Genomic DNA, 10,861 nt, shown 5'->3' with positions numbered 1-10,861 from the left:
GCCAAAAAAAAAGTATTTATTTACCTTAGTCCTGCATCGAATTTCGACGGATTATCATTGCCAGAGATTTTATATCTGAAACAATTAATTTAATTGATTCGTTAGTTAATTGAGGGACACCACTAGTGTGAAATTTTGAAAAAGTCAATTTTTTGCGCACTTTAATAGTCTATACTTTAAAAAATAATATACTAAAATTTAAAAGGCATTTCTTAAAGACGTGAGTTTCAATATGTCGAGGACAAAAATTATTTTCTCGACGTCCGTATCTTGGACCATGGACACTGTAAGACTGTTGTTATTGAAAGTGACCCATAACTAGATTTTTTTTTAGGGATAATTGTCAACAATATGAACATTTATTGTTTCCTGTGACGCATTCTCGCGGAAAAAACTCAAAAAAAGTAGAAAAAAAATTATTTTCTCGAGGTCTATATCTTGGAGGTACGGATTGTTTCGGAACATGGGCACTGTGCGACTGTTGTCATCGAAAGTAGTCCATAACTGGGTTCGTTTTAGGGATAAATGTCAACGATATGAACATTTTTTGTTCGTTTTGAAGCATTCTCGCAGAAAAAACAACAAAAGTAGAAAAAAAAAATGATTTTCTCGAGGTCTGTATCTTGGAGATACAGAAAGTTTCGGAATGTGGGCACTGTGTGACTGTTGTCATCGAAAGTGGCCCATAACTGGCTTTGTTTTGGGGATAATTGTAGAAAATATGAACATTTTCTGTTCATTTTGACGCATTCTCGCAGAAAAAACTCAAAAAAAGTAGAAAAAAAAATGTTTTCTTGAGGTCTGTATCTTGGAGATACGGATCGTTTCAGACCATAGACACCGTGTGACTTTTGGCATCGAAAGTGTCCCATAACTGGGTTTGTTTTAGGGATAAATGTCAACAATATGAACATTTATTGTTTTCTGTGACGCATTCTCGCGGAAAAAACTAAAAAAAAAAAATCTGGGCAACTGTTGGCCCTGCGGATGTCTCTTAATTTGAATAGGAATTAATTTTTAAGTACTAAGTAAATATTGATAAGTATGTAGTGTGTAAAAATTTGTCAATAAGGGATTTATTATTTCAGATGTTGATTAATTGTATTGTTAAACTATAATTTTAATTTTCATTAAATTAAATGTTTGTAGTCAAATGAATTAATCACAGAGTCGTGAATGACCTTGTGGTGATAATGTGCATGATATGTTGGGCGTAATTTATAAATTATGCTTTGAGGCTTAGGAATGTGGGGGATAAGAAGAGCAAAGAGAAGAGAGAATGCAATAAATTGATATTGTAATGGAATTCGGTGATAATTGTCGCGTGACTTGATACCAAGTGTGAGAGTGGGGAAATAATAAATTGAAACGCAGTTTCAAGAGAGTCTAGAGCTCAGCTATGTGTCATTAGTTGACGATATCGGTAACTAACAGATAAGATTGAGCAGTTGAAGATATTTGTTTGTGAGGATTTTTTTTGTTGCCGGTATTTATAGCGATTGTGGGGAAGAATAGAGAGCAGACTTGTGGATTTATTGAAAGAGTGAAGAGTTTTGTGAGGATAATTTGACAGAATGGCGAACCCGAAGGTTGAAATTAAGTATAAGAAGCTGTTTATAAATAATGAGTTTGTTGATTCTGTGAGTGGTAAAAAATTTCCGAGTATCAATCCAGTGGATGAGTCGGTCGTGGCTGAAGTCGCGGAGGGAGATAAGGTAAGATTTTATTTTTTGAGATATTTGAGGATGGAATTTAATTGTGGGCATTTTCAAGGCGGATGTTGACAAGGCGGTGAAGGCTGCCAAGGATGCGTTTGCACGAGGATCTGAGTGGAGAAATCTTCAGCCTACACAGCGAGCTGCGCTGCTGAACAAGGTACGGAACAACCCGAGTCGAAATTTAGAGCCTATGTAGGTCCCTGTAGCCCTAAATAGATCCGATTTAGAGCCCTGTAGTCCTGTAGCTCCGACTTTGAACCTGAAGGTCCTAACATTCACTGAGAGGTCCGATTTAGAGCCTTCAAGTCCGACAATATTAGTCCCGTAATAAATTTGGGTTCATTATAATTAAATAATTTATGATGATTATTATTAATATTATTATTATTACAATAAACCAGGGCTTACAGGCCCTAAATCGGACCTAATTTCAATTTTCATCAGGTCCTAGATTGAGCTCGCAAGTGCCGAAAACGGAAATTTGTAGCGCCTCAGGGACCAAAATCGGACCTAATTTAACATAGAAACAGACTCTATTTAGAGCCTCCAAGTCCGAAATAGGTCCGACTTTAGAAGGTTCCAAATGGGCTCTAAATTTCGACTCGGGAAGTAAATTGTTGGAATTGGAGATGAAGTTGTTAATTGATGGGTGGTTTGATTGTTGTAGCTGGCGGATTTGGTGGTACGTGATGCCGCGCAGATTGCAAACATCCAGACACTGGAAAATGGAAAACCGTTTACTCATGCGTACGGTGAAACTCTGATTACTGCGGAGGTATTTCGTTACTATGCTGGTTGGTGCGACAAAATAGACGGACAATCATTGCCGACGGACGATGGGAGTTTGGTGATAACCAGAAAAGAACCGATTGGAGTCGCGGGGCAAATCACTCCTTGGAATTTTCCAGTTCTGCTCATTGCTATTAAACTGGGACCTGCTTTGGCGGTTGGATGCCCGGTGGTTTTGAAACCAGCAGAGCAAACTCCGCTGTGTAATTTGCACGTCGCCGCACTTACTAAAGAGGCTGGATACCCTGCTGGAGTTATCAACGTCGTCACTGGTTACGGTCCCACTGCTGGAGCAGCTATAGCTGAGCATCCTGATGTGGCCAAGATTTCGTTCACTGGATCCGTTGAGGTAAAAGTACTTGGGTTGTATCAAAAAAATGATCATTTGGATTATTATTTTTTTTTTTTACTGTTTGTAGGTCGGAAAGAAGATAATGGTGGCATCAGGTCAGAGTAACCTCAAGCGAGTGACCCTGGAACTCGGTGGAAAGAGTCCTTTGGTTATTTTTGATGACGTCAATGGTACGTAATTATTTTTAAATTATTTTAAAAAGTTATTGAGGGCTCAATTTTTTTTTAGTTGACGAAGCAGTCAAAGTTGCCCACAACGCTATTTTCAATAATTCCGGCCAAGTTTGTATCGCCGCGTCCCGAACGTATGTTCACTCGAAAATTTACGACGAATTCGTTAAAAAATCTAAAGACCTGGCGTTGAAAAGAAAAGTTGGAGATCCTTTTGACGCAGCAACTGAACATGGACCTCAAGTAGAGAAAGACATTTTCGATCGCGCTATCAAGTACATCGCGATCGGAAAAAAAGAGGGCGCAACTTTGGTCACCGGTGGCGAACGCATTGGAAAAAAAGGATTCTTCATCCAGGTTAATTTAATTTTTCGAATTTCATTAGTCCTTAGATAGAAAAAAAATTAACTATTGATTCTGTCTAGCCAACGATTTTCGCCGACGTTACCGACGACATGACAATTGCCAAGGATGAAATATTCGGACCCGTCCAATCAATTTTGAAATTCGATTCCATGGAAGACGTGATAGAACGCGCCAACAAGACAACTTATGGTCTCGCAGCCGGTGTCCTGACCAATGACATCAACAAGGCGATAAAATTCGCTCATGCCGTCGAGTCTGGAAGCGTCTGGGTGAATAATTACAACGAGGCTATCACAGCCCATGCTCCTTTCGGCGGCTACAAGCAATCAGGAATCGGTCGTGAGCTGTAAGATCATTTCCTACTAATCTCTAAAAAAAAATCTGCTTGAATTGCTGATAAATTTATTTTGTTTTCAGTGGCCGAGACGCTTTGGACAATTACTTGGAAACAAAAACTATTTCTATAAAACTCGCGAATGTTAAATAAATGAAATTGATGTAATATGAAATTCAAATAAATATGTGCAATTATTCAAAATATGATAATTATATTAATTTAGTCCCTCATATATTTTAATGATCATTATTTCTTATATTTTTCAAAGCTAAATAATTAAATTAGAATTTTACCTGCAGTAAATATTTAACGTGTCTCCAAAGTTAAAAATAAATGATAGTAAAGTTAGCGGACATCTGATCATTTTTAAAACTTTAAAGAAATAAATTAAAAATAAAAAAATAATAAATTAAAAATTAAAAAAATTTTGAAATTAATAAGTGAATTTTATAAATATTATTTTTTTAATTATTTACTCTCCTTACTTATAATTTTAAATTTATCCGATGTCTGCTACACACACTCATTTAAATTTTATTGTTTTAATTATTTAATTTTTTTATATGTAATACAAAAATTGTATGTCTGCTACATTTGCACTCGAAAAATAATAAACTCATCTGTCATGTCAATATTTATTTACTTTGTATTTGAATATACAGTAGCAATAAGTACGTACCCAGAATCAGTTCGAATAGAAACGACGCCGATTTTCTTTTGTTGACTTGAAGGAACTAATAAATTTTTCTTTGTCGCACTCATACACTAAATCACTTGCGAAACAACTTTTCTTAGACAAATAAGAATCCCGGTAAAAATTTTATTTATATTTTTTTTTATGTTTTCACGACGCGATAGTTTTTTATTTTACGGTATGAATTTTTACTTATTATTCAAACTAAATCAACATCTAACTGCCGTTATTAACTTTAGTTACATATATCTAGTATTGGGTAATTTGAAGTGATCATATTGCCCAATTATTTTTATTGTAAATTCAAATAATTTCCGGGTAGCGGGGATGAGTTCGCATGATAAAACAGAATTCCTGTTTTGCTTTGACGCTAGTGATACCAACCCATTTTAGTTTTGGGCAATATGCACACTGGGTAATTTGCGCCATACCCTGAAAACAGCGATGCGCAGTAGCGCCAATTTGGCGCGAAATTCAAAATTGAAATTTAATAATTTTATTAAAATTTGTGAGTGCATTCGGAAATGCTCTAACTCTAGCTCTAGCCAGGAATGCACTCAAAAAAATAGGACACCGGTGCACTCGTTTATTTTTTTTTTACCAATACCGCGAAATTTGAATGTCCGCAAAAACATGGCGATTTTATTTGAATCTGGTCTAGACTCACGAAGAAAACGAATGACGTGACTTTAGATATTGTTGAAAATTAAAGGAATAGGAATAGAGGGATCACTTTCGCTCAACTTCAGTTATTCTGCAACTCGTGACTGGTGATGGTGACTCAGTTTCTAAATTTATTGTGAGCAATTGTAAGATTTTTATTGATTATTAATTACTATTACTATTGACATTAATACTGATACTTAATTATAGTTTAATTAATTTTCCATACCATTTAGGTTGACTTTCTTTAGCTGTCAGGTTTTGATCGAGTCGCAGTAAATAATTGCGTAGATTCTTAGAATAAATACTTTGTGTATTTAGACAGTTGGTGAAGACATTGACGACTTTAATTCAACTAAATATTAAACGCAACAATGGGATTGCCTACGGTTAAAAAGAATCGAGAAAATTTGAGTAACGAATTACGAGAGGCTGCTGGTACCTCCTCGTCCGCGGACGAGGCTAAAAGTTATCTGGACAAAGTATTTGGAGATATATCAAAAACATCAGCTACTAAACAAATCGTTATCGGAACCACATCAGGATGGTAAGTTTTCAATCATTGTCATCTAAATATAATAAATATCACGTCATTTTATTCACGGTCTAAATATAATGATGATTTGTTTTTGAGATTACGTTTGAATTTGAAATATTGATTTTATTTATTTTTATACGTACGAATTTATAAGTATTTTTAACTTAAAAATTTATGCAATAAAAAATAAAATAGGATGACGGGGTTCCTGGCAATGAAAGTTGGTAAAATCGCAGCGTTTTCTGTTGGCGGTGGTATTATTATTCTTCAGATAGCTGTGCATCAAGGATACATCAAAGTCAATTGGGACAAAATACAGAAGAAAGCTGAGAAAGTATCAGACACTCTGGAAGAAAAGATTACGGGCGAAGGCCCGAAATTTTTAGACAAGGTACTGATATTTGGACGTTTTTTTGCTGATGCACTCCACCTATTTGATCAAGTCTTCAATCTAAAACGAGACTTGACCATCAGCAAATCTTAATATAATTGTCTGGTTCATATTAATGATCCTGAAGTTAACAGACAATTAAAAATTTTCGGATATTTTTTTAAAAAATTAGTTACAAAAAATGAAAACTAAAAATATGCACATGTAGAAAATTTAAAAAACTGTAGGCGCAATTTTTTAAAATATTTTTTTCTTTTTATAATCTGTCGTTTAAAAAACAACCAAAAATCATTAGACGGCTAACCAATACCACTTCATATTTATCGTTAAATAATAGATTTTTTTTTAAATTTTCACTCGGCAGATTCATTTCAAATTTTTTCAACATTTTTTTTAAGATCTTAAGTAGGGATTTATGTAAGAGTCCGTAGGAATTAATATAGAAGTCTTTGGATTTATATAAGAATCCATGTAGGAAATCCCCATATGGGAAACCCACATTGGAAACTGGCTACAGGGATTCCCTTGTAGGAAACTGTGGGTACCTGGATTCCTATATAGGAACTTGGATACATCGATTTCTTTGTGGAAAATTCATATAGAAATTTGGGTTTCTATGCAAGTAATTTCTATAGAATCGGGAGTATCTGAATTTCTACACAGAAAAAACATATCTTGAGTCAAGAAAATATTTTTGAAGACAAACGTTTTCGGGAACCAAGTCAAGATTTTCTTGAGCCAAGAGAATTCGTCTTGGTTGGAGAAGATTTCTACTTTATCTGAGAAAATTTAGGTCTCCAAAAAAAATTTCTTGAATCAAGAATATTTACCTTCAGTCGAGAATTTTTTTTTTGTGTGTATGTCTATCGTCTATTGATACGCATATATATATATATATATATATATATATATGTATATAAAAGAACAGATGAATATTCCTATAGAAAACTATATGGGAATCCATCCAAAAACTCCATGTGGGAACCCACATAAGAATCTAGGCTGGATTCCTATATGGATTTTTTTGAAAGGAGATCTAACATTTAGATCCGAAAATAGGTGGAGTACTTGGGCACAATTATTCTTCTTTATATTTATTTTATATATTTACAATTACAGGTAGGCCAGTGGTGTCGTCAAAATACGTTTATAACAACAAGTTTCGTTGGCGGTTTTTTAATTGGCTTAGCGATGTAATCGCTCGCGTAAACTGAAGTCTTCAGAAAAATTATTTTTAAAAAAATTATTATTCAAACTTGCCATTACTTTCATTTGCATTTCGAGGCTTTTGTTGATAATAATTAATTACTATTTTTCATTACTTTTATTTTCATTGTTAAGTAACCGATACAAATAATAAAAATAAAATCCAATTGTATTCCAGTAAAAGTATGAAATATCTCTAAATATTTATTTAAAAAAAAAAAAAAAAATTGTACTTTAGTGGTAAAATAAAAATTTTGATAGAATTTATAGTTAAAAAAAATTAGTTAGGATTGAATAATATTTTTATGCAAGTGTTCATTACAGGTAGAAAGATTTGTGGATAAGAAATTGGATAAAGCTGAAGACTTTTTGAATGCTAAGAAGGTACAAGGCCATCGCTGGTACGAAAAAATCCTCGGCACCAACAACGCCAACGGAGTGTTCAAACCCAAAGAGATGCATTTCTTTGTCGTTTCTTTTGTCGCTGGTGTCCTAATTGGATGTGCAACCGCTAGTAATTAAATCACTAACATTAACAATAACCGAACTTGTGAAAGAATGAGAAGAACAAATAACAATAATAATAATAATCCAGAACTAAATATCCGCGCACACGTCACACTTACTCGTGTGATCCCGACTCATTTAAATCTGTACCAATTACATAAACACACACGCGTACAACTGCAAATGATATTAAACATTTTTTTTATTTTTTTTTATCAGTATTTACAATAGTGTGTTATTGAAAATTATTTTTTTTATTTATTTGTATTTACTGTATATTACATATTTATTATATATTCATAAGTTGTATTATGAGTACGTATGTGTGTGTGTGTGTAAAAAAAAAACTTATAAAGTTATGATGAAATAAATAAAAAAAATAAAGTAATAATTTTTTTGTTGTCACTCAGAAATGTTTCAAACACTGCATCACTATTAATCGTAACTTTTTTCGTAGACTCTGGTTACCGTTACAAAATATATGAGTTGAGTTTTCAGATATTTGAATAAGTGTATCTTCATCCTGCTGTAATTAATAATCAAAAATTAATTAATTTAAGGACAGTCTCAGACACTACTTTTACCCCCCACTTTTTAAAAATATTCAATGACCTTGAACTGTCAATTACCAAAATTTTATCAATTAAAAAAAAAATTAAACCCTTAATTGAAAAAACGACAATTTCACCGAGATAGAATTAAAAAAAAATACTTACTAAATGTATACTCGTGGAAGTTGGAGTATTGTTTGTTACTTTGAAACCATGGATCCCTTCTTGATGGAATTTATGCAAGAGTTCTTGTATGTCAATGTTTCCATACTCATGTTTCAGATCTTTTTCTTTGAGATTTTCGCTGTCCTTGTCTTTAATGTCAACCGCAGACGATGAAGGCTCTTGCATCTTTCGTTTCCCTCTTCCGATCAACTGCTGCAGAGGCTCAATACTTTTGATCGTATATACATTGTCTTTTATCTCAAGTTCGCCAGTAATCGATGCCAAACTCAATCCCGGGCGTATTTGACTTGGAACAATGCTGCTCGCTAACTTGGGTTCTATGAAAATACGGCTCTTACTTCGTTTCAATGGTAATTTTGTTACTTCGCCTCTTCTGAAGGTGATCAGCGGTTTGTCCTACAAAATAAAACCACCATAGGATTTTTTTTATAGTATAGGATAAGATTTAGAAATTTTTTAAAAAGGTTTAATAATTACCGGAGCTACTGGTTCAATGATAAGATCAATGCGATGAGGTGCCGAGTAAGGGGGCTGAGTGTAACACTCAGGTATCACAAGATTGTCCGGTTTCAAATCACGAATGAGTTTGTTTGCTTGAGTAAAATTCAAGGAAGTGTCAATAGGACAGTGGACTGCCTTCATGGCAAGCGGCTGATACGGAGCAAGAGCGTCCAAGTACGGAAAATCTGGCTCCGTAAAAATAATAGTGTGCTGAGGATTATTCCCCCAGAGCTGAACAAAATGAACTGCGTCGCCAAAACGCAGACTCGGGTGTCCACAAAAAACGACACAAGGCTGTCGGTACTCGGTGCTGAAGCCTCCTTGCCATATCGATGTAAAGTGTTTCAGCCGCGCGTTCTTCACCAGAAACCCATGCGGGAATGGTTCTTCTGGTAAATAAACTTTGTTCTGTTTATTAGTCGACAGCCATTCCGCAAGAATGTTTGAGTACGCCAACGAAGACTCCGCAACCGGAGAGACAAAGAAAAGCGGGATATGCGTGAGTCCTATTTTGTCTAAATGTGTGCTCAGGCATTCAAACAGGTCGTAAACTACTCCCGAGGGATAGCAAGGAATGAGAACGCATCCGCTGCTCCTCAGTGTCATTGCAACCGCCATGCAGAGTTCGCCCAACATCGTGTCGGGATTCGCCGTGGGTGTCTGAGTCAGTCCAGTTAAAATCAAGACGTCCGAATGTTTGAGAGTCGTCTGCTCCATCGGTCTCGGATGAGTCGTCAGTGTCGACGATCCACTGACATAAGCGACTTTCTCATGCTCGCAGGATATCAGCCAATTACTGCTGCCTAGGCAGTAACCAGAACTTATTGGTGTCACTGTCAGTGCTCCATAAATGTCCTACAAGTAAAATAAATAAACTTATTAACATCAACACAATCTTGCACAACCAAAGATGCTGAAGTACTCACTAATTTCTGGTCATATCCCACCAGCTGAATATGAGACAGCGCCGAATTGACAGCATTCATTGAGTACAGCTGCTTCCAAGACTTTGGTTTGACAGCGTCAGCTAGAGGTGATGGCAAAATGTGCAGCATTTCCTTCCAGTACTTGGCCAAAGTAGTCCTGGGTGTCTGCTCAATATACTGAACCAACTCTTCCATGAAAAATCTTCCAATCTGCAGCGTTGGCTCTGTCGCATAAACGATTCCTTTGAACCCGGTGGCTTCCGTTATGAACGGCAACGCCATCATGCACGTGTAGTTTGACACCAGTATCACGTCGATCTCCGAAAAGTCAACGATTTTCTCCAGCGGAGGTGAAAACTCGGGTATCGAGTCTACGAACACGCGACCGCAGCAGTCTTTCAGCTCACCTTCAATCTTCCATTCTTGGTTGTGGTACTGCTGGTACGGGTGCTGGTTATGATAGGGATTGTGATGGTTGTCTCGAGGGAGCCAGTTTGGTAGCGCATTAAATTTACCACTCGGCACCATCGGTATCGGCATGAAATTTAATATCGACTGCATATTTAGACTGCAGTCCAACATCAGAGTTATTCCTTTGAATGTCAGTACCAGACATGGTTTCGTTGGTTCACTGGATAAGCAATACTGCAATTTATAAATTAATTTATCAATTAAAAACAATTATATATTACAAATATAATTCTATATATTTTTTACTTACCAGCTTCATTTTTCGTTATTTCAAATTTTATCTTTAGATCATTTTTTAAAAATACAGAAATTAAATTTTTTCAGGTTAATCAGCACCGCTAATTTATATATTTACATATATATAAATTAATGATAACCTGGACCATAAATTTATTCACGCAATTATGTGGAGATATAAATATATAGTGTATTATTATTTGATATATTTAAATAAGTTTTAATAATAAAATTTTAAAAAGTGCGCGGAATTTAAAT

At 35.1% G+C, this 10,861-nt stretch overlaps 3 protein-coding genes across 3 annotated transcripts; 2 read left to right on the top strand and 1 right to left on the bottom strand.

Moving 5' to 3' along the window:
• The first annotated feature begins 1,404 nt into the window (after window positions 1-1,404).
• LOC130671731 (aldehyde dehydrogenase X, mitochondrial-like) lies at window positions 1,405-3,933 on the top strand. Its single transcript, XM_057475794.1, has 7 exons — window positions 1,405-1,715; window positions 1,774-1,875; window positions 2,386-2,856; window positions 2,927-3,029; window positions 3,088-3,386; window positions 3,455-3,741; window positions 3,813-3,933. The coding sequence occupies exons 1-7, from the start codon at window positions 1,575-1,577 to the stop codon at window positions 3,880-3,882; spliced, it is 1,473 nt and encodes a 490-aa protein (XP_057331777.1). The 5' UTR covers window positions 1,405-1,574; the 3' UTR covers window positions 3,883-3,933.
• A 1,157-nt stretch (window positions 3,934-5,090) lies between these two features.
• LOC130672491 (FUN14 domain-containing protein 2) lies at window positions 5,091-7,748 on the top strand. Its single transcript, XM_057477103.1, has 4 exons — window positions 5,091-5,235; window positions 5,326-5,636; window positions 5,823-6,018; window positions 7,549-7,748. Exons 2-4 carry the CDS (start codon window positions 5,464-5,466, stop codon window positions 7,744-7,746), a joined length of 567 nt encoding a protein of 188 aa, XP_057333086.1. The 5' UTR covers window positions 5,091-5,235; window positions 5,326-5,463; the 3' UTR covers window positions 7,747-7,748.
• Window positions 7,749-7,839: 91 nt separating this feature from the next.
• On the bottom strand, window positions 7,840-10,839 carry LOC130672488 (integrator complex subunit 9). Its single transcript, XM_057477101.1, has 5 exons — window positions 10,617-10,839; window positions 9,896-10,540; window positions 8,946-9,824; window positions 8,448-8,864; window positions 7,840-8,257 (listed from the first exon to the last, which is right to left on the bottom strand). The coding sequence occupies exons 1-5, from the start codon at window positions 10,623-10,625 to the stop codon at window positions 8,138-8,140; spliced, it is 2,070 nt and encodes a 689-aa protein (XP_057333084.1). The 5' UTR covers window positions 10,626-10,839; the 3' UTR covers window positions 7,840-8,137.
• Window positions 10,840-10,861: the final 22 nt, after the last annotated feature.

This window comes from Microplitis mediator, chromosome 7 (assembly GCF_029852145.1).
Source record: "Microplitis mediator isolate UGA2020A chromosome 7, iyMicMedi2.1, whole genome shotgun sequence".
In the NCBI taxonomy this organism is placed as follows: domain Eukaryota; kingdom Metazoa; phylum Arthropoda; class Insecta; order Hymenoptera; family Braconidae; genus Microplitis; species Microplitis mediator.
The sequence above is the reverse complement of the archived record's forward strand: the minus strand, read 5'-3'. Positions and strand labels throughout refer to the sequence as shown.